The 18055-nt window shown below is 56.7% G+C and overlaps 1 protein-coding gene across 2 annotated transcripts in view; it reads right to left on the bottom strand.

Moving 5' to 3' along the window:
• Cd82 (CD82 molecule) overlaps positions 1-18055 on the bottom strand; it is a 50992-nt gene that overhangs the window by 13663 nt on the left and 19274 nt on the right. For both annotated transcript variants that reach the window (XM_005064889.4, XM_040745900.1), the window contains exons 2-4: positions 17462-17532; positions 4113-4195; positions 493-565 (exon numbers count right to left, since the gene is read on the bottom strand). In XM_005064889.4, the coding sequence (XP_005064946.1) occupies positions 493-565; positions 4113-4175 (136 nt within the window). In that variant the 5' untranslated portion in view covers positions 4176-4195; positions 17462-17532. The remainder of the gene's footprint in view (positions 1-492; positions 566-4112; positions 4196-17461; positions 17533-18055) is intronic.

Consider the following 18055-nt stretch of genomic DNA (forward strand, 5'->3'; position numbering starts at 1 on the left):
GGCCTTGCATGGAAGCTCACCCCACTCTGGGCTATATTCAGGACCAGAGCTCGTGGGGTTGGGTCTTGCTTGCAAATCACCATCAGGAGCTGTGTGAACGTCAGTCATTCTTCCAGTGAGAACAGAACGGGGCGATTGGGATTAGGACCCTACATGCACCTGACTGTCTGCCATTACTGGCTCTTTCCTATGGCCCTCTGAAGTGGAAATCAACAGCAACCTACTTTCACTGTGCAGTCAAACACAGGGACAGGGGATGTGAGAGGCTTTTCTGAGGGTGAAGAGAATGAGTTCTTCCACCCCCAGCCCAGTCACCCATGGATCTACAGACAATGGTGGCTTTGTCTGTGAGCAGTAATTTGTCCTAGAACCCTGGCAAGGGGCCCCTGTGCAGTAGTCAGTCACAGGAACTGGCCATGTCTCTGAGGGCTGCTGAACCCATATGTCCCTCCCCTCAAGGGCAGGCTGTCTGTGGTGTAGGGGGTGCCTTACGCAGGACAGAAACGAAGCTGCTCTTGTCTGCGATGATCCACACCCCAAAGCCCAGGATCACGGCACCCAGGATCTGCAAGGAGAGGGGCAGTCAGCGGAAGCCCAGAACAGGTAGGTCAGAAAGGTCCTCCAGGCCCAAGCAAGGGAGGAAAGAGTAGGAGAAATCGTAGATGTTCCCTCCATCCTGAGAAAGTCCAGGGTACACACACACACACACACACACACACACACACACTGTGCCCTTCTTCCCATGAGCTGAAGTTTCCAGAAAAAAAGCCACACCAAGTTGAAGTGCCTCCATATATAATTAAGGGATGAGAACTGTGGTTGTGGAAAGCTGGAATGCTACAGTTGAGAGCAAATTACTTCGTTGTCTTTAGTCCTCTAAATAGCCATTTACTGCACACTTTGTGGGTGATCTAACATCCTTGTGACTTCTAGGGAAATCTCTTTGGAGCACATAAACACTAACTTCTACTAACCCAAACACTAAGAATGTCATCAGATAGCATCAGAAGCCTATGACAGAGATCTTCCACCTCTGATTTGCTGTAACCCACCTACCAGATGTATTTGAAATACCAATGTATTTGAAAACTTCTCTGAGGTCACTTCACACCAGCTGGTCCCACCTGGCTCCCCAGACTGCACCCTCCAAGTTCTATGTGCAGGAGCCCTGAATACCACCCCTGACTGGATGAAAGGTGGGCTGACCTCAGGCACCATGGCCTTCCTGTGAGTCTACCTCAAACAACTTAAAGACGATGTGTCAGAGTATAAAGGGAGAAATGGATTGGAATGAAGTTTGGACATCTGTCCTAATTAGCACTGTCACCTTGACACAGCCTAGAGTCATCTGAAAGGAAAGCTCCATTGGAGGAATTGCCTAGATCAAAATGACCTGTGAGCACTTATGTGGGGCTTGGTTATTAATTGATGCAGGAGAGCTCTGCCCACTGTGGGTGGCACCATTCCCCAGGCAGTGTATAAGAAAGCTAGCAGAGCATGATCCTCTGAGTGAACCAGCAAGCAGCACTCCTCTACCGTTTTTTTTGTTTTGTATTGTTTTTGTTTTGTTTTGTTTTTCCAAACAGGGTTTCTCTGTGGCTTTGGAGCCTGTCCTGGAACTCGCTCTGTAGACCAGGCTGGCCTCGAACTCACAGAGATCCGCCTGCCTCTGCCTCCCGAGTGCTGGGGTTTATACTTCAGGTTCTTGCCTTGAGTTTGTGCCCTGAATTCCCTCAATGATGGACTATGACCTAGAAGTGGAAGGCAAAATATCCCTACCACCACTACCACATTGCTTCTGGTCATAGTGTTTATCATAACAGCACAAAGCAAACTAGTACTGCATCGTAACATAGCATGTTGTGAACACTGTAGAAAATTTCTACACGAACGTACATCAAGTCAGAGTTTGTTTTTGTATCACTAAATACAAGAAATAAAAATCCTCTCATTCTTTTTTATAATGTGCTTTAATTTATGACTCTCTTTGTTCTCTTACTAGAAAAACTCCTGAAGGGTTGGGAAGATGGTTCAATGCGTAGGTGAACTTTCCCTGCAAGGTGAGGACCTGAGTTCAAATTCTCAGCACCCATATAAAAATCTGTGCATGCTATATAGGCTGTGAATGGATGCTATAACCCCAGCATGAGGAGGAATGATAGGCAGATCGTGCTAGCAGGGCAGCACAGCAGAAACTAAGCTTTTGATTCAGTGAGGGACCTTCTCTCCCGGGCCACTGTGACCACAGCCTGCTGTCCTTCCCTTTCTTGTTGGCCTGGTGTTTTGAGGTTAGTACCTAGCACTCTACCAACCAAGTGGCAACCCAGCCTCACTCCTACTTTGAATTACCTCTAGATGGCTTGTAACACTTGACACTCACAGGAAATGCCATACACACAGTGATCATACTGCAATGTCTAGGGAATAGTGAGTGAGCAGGAGTGGTCTGCACATGCTCAGTAAAGACACCACATTCTGGAGATACTTTTCAACTGTCCTGGTTGGAAATCACAAATTCACAAATTCACAGGGGTGCTGGGGGAGTGATGGGGAAGGGGTGAATAAGCACTGTCTCCACTTCCTTCTCCTGCCCAGCTAGATGAGCACCTCGGTCAATACACAGGCAGTTGGCACCAGCCAAGCCAGCTCTCTGGCCTCTGGCTCTATGAGTCAGCCCAGAGAAGCACAGAGGAGAGGCCCAGACCAAGCCACCTTTTTCTCATTTTCTGCTAGCTCATGGATCTTTTCCATTGTATCTCCCAGACTGCATAGAAGACAGAAAGAGAAAAAAACTCTGTGCCTTTCATCCCCGGTCCTGCTGCCTCACCAAGCACAAACCCTGACTCCTTTTTCAAGCTTCCAAGGCCTGAGACACAGCAATATTATGTGGCCCTGCCCTACAGTCCCTGTCACCTGGCCCTGTCCCGTGAGTGTGGTGTCCAGAAGACCACTTGCTCTCTCTGCTGTGCAGTTGTTCCCTAGAAGCCAGCTGGGAGGGATTGACTGCCAGGTGGGGGAAGGGCAGCACCCTGTACACCCGGCACGGTGGTTTCTGGGACCCACACCCTCACTGCAGAGCTTGAGGCCTAGTGGGACCAGCTGACCTGTTCAGCAGGGCCTAGGGGAACCTACCGTGGAGCATGTGAGGACAGCCCACCTGTGTGTGCATAAATGTATGCAGACACATATGAACGTGTACCAGGAACACTCCTGTACGTACCATGTACTGGGATAAAGTTTTGAAGGGGAATTTAGAAAGATTCTTTGTGATTGTTCCAAACTTCCCATAATCCTTGCACTTATAAAATGAAACTTCCCCCTATAAGTAACTCATTTATACTTCAGAGAAACCCCAACACAAGCAGGCAGGGGCTTATCTGTTGCCTCTTAAACATAAGAATCTAGACACCATAAAACATAAAAACCTGCTATACATAACCTATGTCTTAAAACTATTCAGACTGAATCATTATTGGAGAAGCCACAACCCCATTAGGACTCTTCAGGCTGTTCACACGCCCACTACACACAAGCACGCGCACACACACACACACACACACACACACACACACACACACACACACACACACACACCACGGGTCTGGCAACACCAAGGCAGGGCTGTCAGTTCCAGGCCAGAGGGGAAGCCCGGGGCCCCAGGAAAACCAACTCCAGATGTGCCACGGAGCTCTCATCTGGGCCGGCCTGTGGCGGGGAATTTAGTGGTCTGTATGGGGGTGTGGGGAAAGGATGTCCCCTGTGGCCTCTGAGAGTTCAAGGTGGGGTGTTGGGAGCCTGGTCAACAGAACTGTAATAGGTAACAGGCGAGGGGTGTGGCAGGAGAAGAACAAACCGGAGATACTGAGGGAGGGGCTTTCTTCTGCCACTCTGCCTTAGAGGGAGAGAATGTGTCCACCCGACCCTCCCACCCCCCACCCCCCACCCCGCCCAGGCAGAGGGCTCTGGACAGGAGCCTTTGCTTTGTCAGAGAACCTATCTGAAGAGGTGAATCCATTCCACCATCATAATCCTCTCAGGGACCCACAAGCCACATCCCACCTAGTACCTGCCCAGAGTCTGGGGCTTGAGAGGGCTGGATGCCACATACTTACAAAGAACAGCAAGTTGAAGAGGAAGAGGAAGTACTTGGTGACTTTGATGCAGGCTGCCCCCATCCTGCAGGTCCTGGAGCCCCCTGGGGAGAGGGAAGGGGAGGAGGTGATGAGGCAGGCTAGGGGTCCCTGGAGGGCACAGCAGGGCAGAAGACCAGCGCCCTCATCCCCAGACCCGGTCATCTCAGCCCCCTCACAAAGGAGCAACCAGCACTGCATCTGATTTACGTGGTGCTGAGGCACAGAGAGGTTGGATGTCTAGCCCGAAGTCACACAGCTAGGATGTGTAAGCCTCTGGCCCAGAGAGATGTTACTACACAGGGCAGGAAGGCCTTCACCTCCATAACACCAGGCTCTAGGACCTACCTGGGGAGACATTAGCACAAGTCACAAGGCCAAGAAATTAGTAAGTGACTGACTGACCAGTGTGAGACCCAGGGCTAGCTCCCCAACTTGATGCCCTTTCTAGGATCAAGGCTGGTTATTCCCAGATGCTGAGACTGGAGGGGCTTCTCAACAAAGGGAGTAAATATATGTCTCAAAACATTCAACAAATGCAGAGAAACATAAATGCCAGCCATGGACTCTTACTGCCATAGCCCTATAGCAACTGTTACCATCTTAAGCAGTTACTTTTTGTGTGTGCTTTGCAGCAAAACTGTGTTCGTGCCAGGCAGAGGGTTTTGTATAATCTCTGCAAAGTAGCCTTTGTCCAAAACACAATCCTATATGTCTCATAGAAATCAATACTATTGATCAATCGGTACCTATTCATATTTGGGGGCTATACATTCCTTCCAAAAATTCATATGTCGGTAGCATTTTCAGAATCTGGGGGGTTGCGTGGTTACAGGCCCAGCCTTAGGATGCTGCACTGAAATCCCTAGCCCATGAAGCACGTGGTAGTCTACCCTGGGATGCCCAGGTTGTTTCCTAGTGTTCATGATGGTCACCCTGAACAACACAAGCTACACTTCTGAAGTGGCAGAAGCCAGTGTGAGGTACCATGGCCCTCCATAACAAAACTCCCCATCTCCCTGGGAGGCAGAGGATTCGGGAGAGGCAGAAAGTTGGCCTCCCTCTCCTCCCCAAGGCCAGACAGGTTCCATGGGATACAGAAAGTCATCCCCAAGCAGCTGGGCGAGGACAGCTGGACTGGAACAGCTGAATGGGTAGGGCCAGGTTAGGGTATGGGGCAGCACAGCCTGACTGTGTTCCCGCCGTCCTGGGGAGGGAAACCCAGAGAGAAGGGAACCCAGGGCAAAAGGAATGGAGACTGCTAACACCCACCCTCCTCTGAGTCTACACATTCACACACGGGTCCCCGCTCTTTTCTGAGCACTTTCACACTCTACCCTCCTTGTTGAGTAGAGTCCTACTTCTACCTTGCACACTTCCGGAGACTGGAGATGGGACTGAGCTAAGGGAGAGACATGTGGCTTCCCATGAGGACCCCTTCAGCCTGTGACAGCTCTGTTATGGGAAGGTTTAGATGCCCCTTGGAAAGGGCAGCTTTGGGCACGGCTTGATGCAACGCCATCTGGGGAATGGAAGGACTACTCAAGGGTGGTGATCCCCATCCCAGGTGGCATGCAAGTAGTGGGAATTGATGCTCACAGAGACTCAAGGACTACATGGGGAGACGAGAGGAAATGGCAGCTCCAATCTGCCAAGATGTCAGGCCTCGGTGTGAGAACTGCAGAGGGACAGGGACCTTTTATAATGAGGTGCCTCTGGTCTCAGCAGAACCCACACAGTCTCTGCAAGAGGGAAAGCAAACCTTGCACGCATGCATCAGAGAGCTGGAGTCTGAGATACCACAGTCCAGGCCTGGCCTGGGGAAGGTCTGCCTGAACACGACAAGGGCAATTATTGTTTCTCCTCCTCCGGGGTTCCCAGGACTGCTGGAACACCCACAGACATGCCATAAACTCCTGGATAAACAGTGCAAGAGGAAAGCTATCTCCAGGAGCAAGGAGCTATTCTCACCTACCAGGGAACCGCTTTGCTCAGGCCTGTCTATGTTTCCTTCCCTGCACATTCCTAGGAACAGCTGGGCCCAGGCAGGCCAGAGACACTCCTCCCTCCACAGGAAAAATTTAATCTAATTGTGTCCAGGAGACTGAGTGTCAGGAGCTGGCGTCCATTTGCCTGCTTAGGAAAGGGCTGCAGCCGGGGACCCCTGAGGCAGCATTTCAGCATCTAGATCGGCTTCTGTACTGTCTGGCTCCAACATTCTGTAGGTAGCTGAGGACTCTAGAACAGGGTTCCAGGGAGTAAGAGTGAGATCCAAACAATAGGGCCTGCTAAGGGACAAGGAGTGGCCTCAATAAATAGCACCTGCTATGGACAACCGTCCTCATTTCTCATCCCCTTTAATCCTCCCAACAATCCCTGGGGGCCCTGGGTCAGGCAGGCTGTGACTGTGTAATCACTGCCCACTACTGAGTGTGAAACTGGAGCTCCTGTCACTGTGAAATGCCCCCTCTGGGAGGAGCCCACTAAACAATTAGTTCTTGCACTCACAGAGATTCACCTCCTTCTACCTCTGGGCATTAAAGGTGAGTCTATATAGCAATTTCCAAGGTAGCCAGGGCTACATTCTTCCTCAAAACAACTGAAATATAAACAAACACTACAGAACAAGAAAGCTACAGTTCCAGCTGTAACAGACTTCAAGCAAAGACTGGAACCTGTGGGCAGACAGTGCAGGAGGGTTATCACCAGTGACCACCATGATAGTGGCAAGCCTGGCGATAACTAACGCTCTTAGCCCCTCACTGAACCTTGTCATCATAGTAAGATCTGCAGGGCCCAGGCAGAGCACAAACAAAAACACTGGCATTTTTTTAGCTCCATGCTGAGTAGGAAGCTGTGGGACACTGAGAGCCTCCTCCTTCTTCAAACATTCAACCCTTCCCAATAAACCCATATTAGATGGCCTCTACCCTCAGGTGCCTGCAGCCTCCACCCACCGCCTGGGGCATATTTGCTGGGTCTCTGTTTCAATGGTAGGGACTGGCTTTGCCTCTGCATCAGAGCTGGTCCTTCTGGAGATAAATGATCACCCAGATGGTTACAGGTGCTGAGGACACAGGATTGCTGTTCAAAGGGGCTCTGGCTGGGCAGCCAGGAGGAAGCCTCAGTCTTGGATGCATTGAACCACACCCCAGGCAGGAGCCTGGCTGGTATTCCCCTCGTATCCCAGGCCTTGGACACTTCACTGGCCTCTTGGTTACTCATCAGACCCTATAGGCCTAAGTCCTTCAGCTTCCTGCAAATAAACTGAGACCCAAAGGAGTGAGGCACCATGCCCAAGGTCTCCCAAAGGGGACAGGCAAGGACAGAGCCACTTTGGACGCAGGGGATTGCTGTCCCGAAACAAGAGCCGGGCAGTGCCTGACTGTCAGGCAGCTCAACCAACTGGGACTCGGGGCCACCTTAGCAAGCACAGAAGCTGAGAAGCAGCTTTGGAGGAGAGGGTGTCGGGTGGCCCCAGCTGTCACAGGTCCAGGCCACAGGTCTTTGTGCCTAGAGGCAACCCGCAGGCAGTAGAGCAAGACCATTCCCCACACTGAGCACAAGACAGACAAGAGACTCCCTAAGAACAGACAGGCAGCTCAGTCTGGCTGGGGACATGCCCTGGTTGCCCCATGATGAGAAGTGGTACCAGCTCAGAGAACTCCCAATTACCATCATACCCGGAGAAAACCTCCAAAGTCTTATTATGGGGGTGCAAGCTCTATCTGGGCATGCCTTGCCATCTGCAGGGATGGCTGTAGTTCTTGCCCAGCAGGTAAAAATAAGCACTGGTGGAGGGTAGGACCCCGTCAGCCCCCGCCTATTCCCTTAACAGACTGAATGTTTTTGCATAGCTAAATAAACAAACAAATAAACACACTGGCGGAGTGCCTGCTCAGAGCTTCAGCAATGTAAGAAGCCTGAGAGGATCCTGAGCTACATGAGACATGTGTCAACAAAATGAAAAAAACAAAACAAAACAACACAAAAGATCAAGCAGACACTACACAAAACTGACATGAAATTCAAATTTCTATGTTCACAATTAAAGCTGTTTTGGCAGGCAGCCACACCCACCAGTCCATGACATTTAAGCCCTGGCCCAGTCTTGCCAGGAGATCAAACGATACTCACAAAGGGGTCTGTACCCACACAAGACACAAGGGTCTATGGGAGGCAGCAAGGGTCTTACCCAGAAGAGAACTACAGGCTGGGGCCAGGGGCTGACCACTCCTGGGAAAGGACAGACACACAGTCCTTGGATGAAAGTTCAGATCCAGGCTCTGCTAGACAGTCACAGGGAAGAGTTTCCTGGGGCTAGGCTCCCCTCTCTGCAGTGGACTTCCCTCTCTGCAGTGGGCTTCCCTAACTGCAGTGGGCTCCCCTCTCTGCAGTGGGCTCCCCTCTGTGCAGTGGGCTCCCCTCTCTGCAGCGGACTTCCCTCTCTGCAGCGGACTCCCCTCTCTGCAGTGGACTTCCCTAACTGCAGTGGGCTCCCCTCTGTGCAATGGACTTCCCTCTCTGCAGTGGACTTCCCTAACTGCAGTGGGCTCCCCTCTGTGCAGTGGGCTCCCCTCTCTGCAGTGGACTTCCCTAACTGCAGTGGGCTCCCCTTTGTGCAGTGGGCTCCCCTCTGTGCAGTGGGCTCCCCTCTCTGCAGTGGGCTCCCCTCTCTATGGTGGGCTCCCCTCTCTGCAATGGACTTCCCTCTCTGCAGTGGGCTCCCCTCTCTGCAGTGGGCTCCCCTCTCTATGGTGGGCTCCCCTCTCTGCAATGGACTTCCCTCTCTGCAGTGGACTTCCCTCTCTGCAGTGGGCTCCCCTCTCTGCAGTGGGCTCCCCTCTCTGCAGTGGGCTCCCCTCTCTGCAGTGGACTTCCCTCTCTGCAGTGGACTTCCCTAACTGCAGTGGGCTCCCCTCTGTGCAGTGGGCTCCCCTCTCTGCAGTGGACTTCCCTCTGTGCAGTGGGCTCCCCTCTGTGCAGTGGGCTCCCCTCTCTGCAGTGGACTTCCCTAACTGCAGTGGGCTCCCCTCTGTGCAGTGGGCTCCCCACTCTGCAGTGGGCTCCCCTCTCTGCAGTGGACTTCCCTCTCTGCAGTGGACTTCCCTCTCTGCAGTGGGCTCCCCTCTCTGCAGTGGGCTCCCCTCTCTGCAGTGGGCTCCCCTCTCTGCAGTGGGCTCCCCTCTCTGCAGTGGACTTCCCTAACTGCAGTGGGCTCCCCTCTGTGCAGTGGGCTCCCCACTCTGCAGTGGGCTCCCCTCTCTGCAGTGGACTTCCCTCTCTGCAGTGGGCTCCCTCTCTGCAGTGGGCTCCCCTCTCTGCAGTGGGCTCCCCTCTCTGCAGTGGGCTCCCCACTCTGCAGTGGGCTCCCCTCTCTGCAGTGGACTTCCCTCTCTGCAGTGGACTTCCCTCTGTGCAGTGGGCTCCGCGGACTCCCCTCTCTGCAGCGGACTCCCCTCTCTGCAGCGGACTCCCCTCTCTGCAGCGGACTCCCCTCTATGCAGTGGGCTCCCCTCTCTGCAGTGGGCTCCCCTCTCTGCAGCGGACTTCCCTCTCTGCAGCGGACTCCCCTCTCTGCAGCGGGCTCCCCTCTCTGCAGCGGGCTCCCCTCTCTGCAGTGGACTCCCCTCTCTGCAGTGGACTCCCCTCTCTGCAGTGGGCTCCCCTCTCTGCAGTGGGCTCCCCTCTCTGCAGTGGGCTCCCCCTCTGCAGTGGGCTCCCCTCTCTATGGTGGGCTCCCCTCTCTGCAGTGGGCTCCCCTCTCTGCAGTGGGCTCCCCTCTGTGCAGTGGGCTCCCCTCTGTTCAGTGGACTTCCCTCTCTGCAGTGGACTTCCCTCTCTGCAGTGGGCTCCCCTCTGTGCAGTGGGCTCCCCTCTGTGCAGTGGACTTCCCTAACTGCAGTGGGCTCCCCTCTGTTCAGTGGACCTCCCTCTCTGCAGTGGGCTCCCCTCTGTGCGGTGGGCTCCCCTCTGTGCAGTGGGCTCCCCTCTGTGCGGTGGACTTCCCTCTCTGCAGTGGACTTCCCTCTCTGCAGTGGGCTCCCCTCTGTGCAGTGGGCTCCCCTCTCTGCAGTGGACTTCCCTCTCTGCAGTGGGCTCCCCTCTGTGCAGTGGACTCCCCTCTGTGCAGTGGACTCCCCTCTGTTCAGTGGACTTCCCTCTCTGCAGTGGACTTCCCTCTCTGCATGGACTCCCCTCTGTGCAGTGGACTCCCCTCTGTGCAGTGGACTTCCCTCTCTGCAGTGGGCTCCCCTCTCTGCAGTGGACTTCCCTCTCTGCAGTGGGCTCCCCTCTGTGCAGTGGACTTCCCTCTCTGCAGTGGGCTCCCTCTCTGCAGTGGGCTCCCTCTCTGCAGTGGGCTCCCCTCTCTGCAGTGGACTCCCTCTCTGCAGTGGGCTCCCCTCTCTGCAGTGGGCTCCCTCTCTGCAGTGGGCTCCCCTCTCTGCAGTGGGCTCCCCTCTCTGCAGTGGGCTCCCTCTCTGCAGTGGGCTCCCCTCTGTGCAGTGGGCTCCCCTCTGTGCAGTGGACTCCCCTCTGTGCAGTGGGCTCCCCTCTGTGCAGTGGGCTCCCCTCTCTGCAGTGGACTCCCTCTGTTCAGTGGACTTCCTCTCTGCAGTGGGCTCCCTCTGTGCGGTGGGCTCCCCTCTGTGCAGTGGGCTCCCCTCTGTGCAGTGGACTCCCCTCTCTGCAGTGGGCTCCCTCTCTGCAGTGGGCTCCCTCTCTGCAGTGGGCTCCCCTCTGTGCAGTGGGCTCCCCTCTGTGCAGTGGGCTCCCTCTCTGCAGTGGGCTCCCCTCTGTGCAGTGGGCTCCCCTCTCTGCAGTGGACTTCCCTCTGTGCAGTGGGCTCCCCTCTCTGCAGTGGGCTCCCTCTCTGCAGTGGGCTCCCCTCTCTGCAGTGGGCTCCCCTCTCTGCAGTGGGCTCCCTCTCTGCAGTGGGCTCCCTCTGTGCAGTGGGCTCCCTCTCTGCAGTGGGCTCCCTCTCTGCAGTGGGCTCCCCTCTCTGCAGTGGGCTCCCTCTCTGCAGTGGGCTCCCCTCTGTGCAGTGGGCTCCCCTCTGTGCAGTGGACTTCCCATTGTGCAGTGGGCTCCCCTCTGTGCAGTGGACTTCCCTCTGTGCGGTGGGCTCCCCTCTCTGCAGTGGGCTCCCTCTCTGCAGTGGGCTCCCCTCTGTGCAGTGGACTTCCCTCTGTTCAGTGGACTTCCCTCTGTTCAGTGGACTTCCCTCTGTGCAGTGGACTCCCCTCTGTGCAGTGGGCTCCCCTCTGTGCAGTGGGCTCCCCTCTCTGCAGTGGGCTCCCTCTCTGCAGTGGGCTCCCTCTCTGCAGTGGGCTCCCCTCTGTGCAGTGGACTTCCCTCTGTGCAGTGGGCTCCCCTCTCTGCAGTGGACTTCCCTCTCTGCAGTGCACTTCCCTCTCTGCAGTGGGCTCCCCTCTGTGCAGTGGGCTCCCCTCTCTGCAGTGGACTTCCCTCTCTGCAGTGGACTTCCCTCTCTGCAGTGGGCTCCCTCTCTGCAGTGGGCTCCCCTCTGTGCAGTGGGCTCCCCTCTGTGCAGTGGACTTCCCTCTGTTCAGTGGACTTCCCTCTGTTCAGTGGACTTCCCTCTGTGCAGTGGACTCCCCTCTGTGCAGTGGGCTCCCCTCTGTGCAGTGGGCTCCCCTCTCTGCAGTGGGCTCCCTCTCTGCAGTGGGCTCCCTCTCTGCAGTGGGCTCCCCTCTGTGCAGTGGACTTCCCTCTGTGCAGTGGGCTCCCCTCTCTGCAGTGGACTTCCCTCTCTGCAGTGGACTTCCCTCTCTGCAGTGGGCTCCCCTCTGTGCAGTGGGCTCCCCTCTGTGCAGTGGGCTCCCCTCTGTGCAGTGGGCTCCCCTCTCTATGGTGGGCTCCCCTCTGTGCAGTGGACTTCCCTCTGTGCAGTGGACTCCCCTCTGTTCAGTGGACTTCCCTCTCTGCAGTGGACTTCCCTAACTGCAGTGGGCTCCCCTCTGTGCAGTGGACTTCCCTCTGTGCAGTGGACTTCCCTCTGTGCAGTGGGCTCCCCTCTGTGCAGTGGGCTCCCCTCTGTGCAGTGGGCTCCCCTCTGTGCAGTGGGCTCCCCTCTGTGCAGTGGGCTCCCCTCTGTGCAGTGGGCTCCCCTCTGTGCAGTGGGCTCCCCTCTGTGCAGTGGGCTCCCCTCTCTGCAGTGGGCTCCCCTCTGTGCAGTGGGCTCCCCTCTCTGCAGTGGGCTCCCCTCTGTGCACTGGGCTCCCCTCTGTGCAGTGGGCTCCCCTCTGTGCAGTGGACTCCCCTCTCTGCAGTGGACTTCCCTCTCTGCAGTGGGCTCCCCTCTCTGCAGTGGGCTCCCCTCTCTATGGTGGGCTCCCCTCTCTGCAATGGACTTCCCTCTCTGCAGTGGACTTCCCTCTCTGCAGTGGGCTCCCCTCTCTGCAGTGGGCTCCCCTCTCTGCAGTGGGCTCCCCTCTCTGCAGTGGACTTCCCTCTCTGCAGTGGACTTCCCTAACTGCAGTGGGCTCCCCTCTGTGCAGTGGGCTCCCCTCTCTGCAGTGGACTTCCCTCTGTGCAGTGGGCTCCCCTCTGTGCAGTGGGCTCCCCTCTCTGCAGTGGACTTCCCTAACTGCAGTGGGCTCCCCTCTGTGCAGTGGGCTCCCCACTCTGCAGTGGGCTCCCCTCTCTGCAGTGGACTTCCCTCTCTGCAGTGGACTTCCCTCTCTGCAGTGGGCTCCCTCTCTGCAGTGGGCTCCCTCTCTGCAGTGGGCTCCCCTCTCTGCAGTGGGCTCCCCTCTCTGCAGTGGACTTCCCTAACTGCAGTGGGCTCCCCTCTGTGCAGTGGGCTCCCCACTCTGCAGTGGGCTCCCCTCTCTGCAGTGGACTTCCCTCTCTGCAGTGGACTTCCCTCTCTGCAGTGGGCTCCCTCTCTGCAGTGGGCTCCCTCTCTGCAGTGGGCTCCCACTCTGCAGTGGGCTCCCTCTCTGCAGTGGACTTCCCTCTCTGCAGTGGACTTCCCTCTGTGCAGTGGGCTCCGCGGACTCCCTCTCTGCAGCGGACTCCCCTCTCTGCAGCGGACTCCCCTCTCTGCAGCGGACTCCCCTCTATGCAGTGGGCTCCCCTCTCTGCAGTGGGCTCCCCTCTCTGCAGCGGACTTCCCTCTCTGCAGCGGACTCGCCTCTCTGCAGCGGGCTCCCCTCTCTGCAGTGGGCTCCCCTCTCTGCAGTGGACTCCCCTCTCTGCAGTGGACTCCCCTCTCTGCAGTGGGCTCCCCTCTCTGCAGTGGGCTCCCCTCTCTGCAGTGGGCTCCCTCTCTGCAGTGGGCTCCCTCTCTATGGTGGGCTCCCCTCTCTGCAGTGGGCTCCCCTCTCTGCAGTGGGCTCCCCTCTGTGCAGTGGGCTCCCCTCTGTTCAGTGGACTTCCCTCTCTGCAGTGGACTTCCCTCTCTGCAGTGGGCTCCCCTCTGTGCAGTGGGCTCCCCTCTGTGCAGTGGACTTCCCTAACTGCAGTGGGCTCCCCTCTGTTCAGTGGACTTCCCTCTCTGCAGTGGGCTCCCCTCTGTGCGGTGGGCTCCCCTCTGTGCAGTGGGCTCCCCTCTGTGCGGTGGACTTCCCTCTCTGCAGTGGACTTCCTCTCTGCAGTGGGCTCCCTCTGTGCAGTGGGCTCCCTCTCTGCAGTGGACTTCCTCTCTGCAGTGGGCTCCCTCTGTGCAGTGGACTCCCTCTGTGCAGTGGACTCCCCTCTGTTCAGTGGACTTCCCTCTCTGCAGTGGACTTCCCTCTCTGCAGTGGGCTCCCTCTGTGCAGTGGACTCCCTCTGTGCAGTGGACTTCCTCTCTGCAGTGGGCTCCCCTCTCTGCAGTGGACTTCCCTCTCTGCAGTGGGCTCCCCTCTGTGCAGTGGACTTCCCTCTCTGCAGTGGGCTCCCCTCTCTGCAGTGGGCTCCCCTCTCTGCAGTGGGCTCCCCTCTCTGCAGTGGACTCCCCTCTCTGCAGTGGGCTCCCCTCTCTGCAGTGGGCTCCCCTCTCTGCAGTGGGCTCCCCTCTGTGCAGTGGGCTCCCCTCTCTGCAATGGGCTCCCCTCTCTGCAGTGGGCTCCCCTCTGTGCAGTGGGCTCCCCTCTGTGCAGTGGACTCCCCTCTGTGCAGTGGGCTCCCCTCTGTGCAGTGGGCTCCCCTCTCTGCAGTGGACTCCCCTCTGTTCAGTGGACTTCCCTCTCTGCAGTGGGCTCCCCTCTGTGCGGTGGGCTCCCCTCTGTGCAGTGGGCTCCCCTCTGTGCAGTGGACTCCCCTCTCTGCAGTGGGCTCCCCTCTCTGCAGTGGGCTCCCTCTCTGCAGTGGGCTCCCCTCTGTGCAGTGGGCTCCCCTCTGTGCAGTGGGCTCCCTCTCTGCAGTGGGCTCCCCTCTGTGCAGTGGGCTCCCTCTCTGCAGTGGACTTCCCTCTGTGCAGTGGGCTCCCTCTCTGCAGTGGGCTCCTCTCTGCAGTGGGCTCCCTCTCTGCAGTGGGCTCCCTCTCTGCAGTGGGCTCCCTCTCTGCAGTGGGCTCCCCTCTGTGCAGTGGGCTCCCCTCTCTGCAGTGGGCTCCCCTCTGTGCAGTGGGCTCCCCTCTCTGCAGTGGGCTCCCTCTCTGCAGTGGGCTCCCCTCTGTGCAGTGGGCTCCCCTCTGTGCAGTGGACTTCCCTCTGTGCAGTGGGCTCCCCTCTGTTCAGTGGACTTCCCTCTGTGCGGTGGGCTCCCCTCTCTGCAGTGGGCTCCCTCTCTGCAGTGGGCTTCCCTCTGTGCAGTGGACTTCCCTCTGTTCAGTGGACTTCCCTCTGTTCAGTGGACTTCCCTCTGTTCAGTGGACTTCCCTCTGTGCAGTGGACTCCCCTCTGTGCAGTGGGCTCCCCTCTGTGCAGTGGGCTCCCCTCTCTGCAGTGGGCTCCCTCTCTGCAGTGGGCTCCCTCTCTGCAGTGGGCTCCCCTCTGTGCAGTGGACTTCCCTCTGTGCAGTGGGCTCCCCTCTCTGCAGTGGACTTCCCTCTCTGCAGTGCACTTCCCTCTCTGCAGTGGGCTCCCCTCTGTGCAGTGGGCTCCCCTCTCTGCAGTGGACTTCCCTCTCTGCAGTGGACTTCCCTCTCTGCAGTGGGCTCCCCTCTGTGCAGTGGGCTCCCCTCTGTGCAGTGGACTTCCCTCTGTTCAGTGGACTTCCCTCTGTTCAGTGGACTTCCCTCTGTGCAGTGGACTCCCCTCTGTGCAGTGGGCTCCCCTCTGTGCAGTGGGCTCCCTCTCTGCAGTGGGCTCCTCTCTGCAGTGGGCTCCTCTCTGCAGTGGGCTCCCTCTGTGCAGTGGACTTCCCTCTGTGCAGTGGGCTCCCTCTCTGCAGTGGACTTCCTCTCTGCAGTGGACTTCCCTCTCTGCAGTGGGCTCCCCTCTGTGCAGTGGGCTCCCCTCTGTGCAGTGGGCTCCCCTCTGTGCAGTGGGCTCCCTCTCTATGGTGGGCTCCCTCTGTGCAGTGGACTTCCCTCTGTGCAGTGGACTCCCTCTGTTCAGTGGACTTCCCTCTCTGCAGTGGACTTCCCTAACTGCAGTGGGCTCCCCTCTGTGCAGTGGACTTCCCTCTGTGCAGTGGACTTCCCTCTGTGCAGTGGGCTCCCCTCTGTGCAGTGGGCTCCCCTCTGTGCAGTGGGCTCCCCTCTGTGCAGTGGGCTCCCCTCTGTGCAGTGGGCTCCCCTCTGTGCAGTGGGCTCCCCTCTCTGCAGTGGGCTCCCCTCTGTGCAGTGGGCTCCCCTCTCTGCAGTGGGCTCCCCTCTGTGCAGTGGGCTCCCCTCTCTGCAGTGGGCTCCCCTCTGTGCACTGGGCTCCCCTCTGTGCAGTGGGCTCCCCTCTGTGCAGTGGACTCCCCTCTCTGCAGTGGACTTCCCTCTGTGCAGTGGGCTCCCCTCTGTGCAGTGGGCTCCCCTCTGTGCAGTGGACTCCCCTCTCTGCAGTGGGCTCCTCATGACTATCAGAAAAAGAGGAAGCTGGGGCCTGGCAGCCCTGGGTTGATGCTCAGGATACCGGGATGCACCTTGTGGCACCAAGTGATACAACAGTTGGACAAGTCAGGGGTGAATGCTGCTTCCCAAATGGAGCTGAGCTAATAGAACAGTCAGTGCTGGGTTGGGGCTCTTCTGAGTACTTTTTATAGATGCCTTCCTGTCAGGGTGTGTGAAACACAACTGGCAACACAGGGGACTGAGCTGCAAGCACATCTTACGGGAAAGTTCTGGCGTGGTCATGGGCAGTCACGCTAGCGACCCTGTGGCAGGCAAGTTAGCCGTTTCTAAGCAACAATAATTTAAACTGATGGAATGCACAGTTGTGTGCCAAGTCAGTTTATGCAACAAAATGAACACACAGTATTTCCCTCCTGCTGTCTGTGATAGTCCTCTCAGGCCTGACCTCCTTCGAGACTCCCGTAAACATCTCCCTTATCCTACCGTCACTCCTTGGCCCTGAGACACATGTTATCTGGGAGCTTCATTCCTGCAGCACTGGTTACTAGAGGAGCTCCCAGAAGGTAGGTGCAGCATCAGATCATACAGGTTTGAATTCTGTGGTAAGACTTCCTAGCTGTGTGGCCCTGGATAAATGACTTACCCTCTCTGAACTTCATAGTAGTCGTGTGAAATGAGGAAGCTAATGAGGTGTTGTTAGTGTAGGTAAAGCGTTGGGCATGTGAGGGTTCCAAATGAACGGCAGCTGCTGTAATTTACCGGTCTGTCTGTGAACTGTGATACTTTGAGGGGAAGACCCAGTGTTCTTTGTAAGTAGGTACCCCATAGATATAACTGGAGGTGAGGTGAGGCTGGATGTGTAGATGGGTGATGGGCTTGATGGGCGGGTGGATGAAGGCGTGGGTTGGATGAGCTGTGGAGGAGAAGGGACTGCCACAAAGAGCACATGACTTCAAGGGCTCGGGCACCTGAAAAGTGTCTGAGACCCATTGTGTCAGTCATCTGGGACTGTTACCATACACACCTGTGTCTTGACCCATGAGGGATGGTGGGCAATCTGGGCTAGCTGGAGTATAGGCCATGCTGTCAGGCCTTCCCACCTCCCCAGGAGCCCCTGGTGTACTAGTGGGGCCCAGGGAGACACCCCTTCTGTGAGTTTGCGCTATGTATGGGGGGCGGTTGTCACACACTGAGGCACAGGAATGCTGCCCTCCAGCCTGACCTGAGGGTTCACCCCTGTGTTCCTAAGTAGTTCCAAGATGTAGGGCCCACAATGTTTTCTGGTCCAGTGTTGGGAGATGCGTGTTCCAGGCTTCCACAGGAGAGGCCATGCATGACCTGTGTGTGTGGCTGCCCACCCCCACTTCCTCCTCACCTGTTCAGTGATCAACTTGGAGCAGCAATTTCTGTGGCAGCTTCTCAGATGAGTTCTGGACAAAGGACACACTGTGAAGAACAAACATCTCTGCTGTGACCAGACAGGAGATCATGGGGTGTCTTCCCAGGAGTCACCCGTGTATGTGACCCATTCCAATTCCCAGTATGCCCAGCGGCTAACACCTCCAGCTGATGCTCTCCCAACTTCAGTGAAACCCTTTCACTTAATAGCTCTGAACACTAAAGTGCCGCCTCTCAGGATACACCCAATTGAAATCCCAGCTTTCCAAGGTCCCTTTGGAGCTCCCACTCCCGGCTCTAAGTGCTGTGGGATTGAGAGAAGAGGAAATGGTCCTTCATCAGAACACCTGAGAGCTATACAGGTCTCCTTCCATCCATCCTGCATTCATCACTTCCCCTAGCCCCCTGCCTAGACCTGAGCAGGGGATCGCTTCCACCTCTGTTCAGCCACTGCCCATCCACACTGCAGGGATACCGCTGAGAAACACAGCAAGTGTCCTGTCTGTCCGCTGCCAGAAACTTTCCTGCTGACATACTGGCTATAGAAGCCAGATTCTGTGTCCAGGACTCT

Source organism: Mesocricetus auratus, unplaced genomic scaffold (assembly GCF_017639785.1).
Source record: "Mesocricetus auratus isolate SY011 unplaced genomic scaffold, BCM_Maur_2.0 Super-Scaffold_100004, whole genome shotgun sequence".
NCBI lineage: Eukaryota > Metazoa > Chordata > Mammalia > Rodentia > Cricetidae > Mesocricetus > Mesocricetus auratus.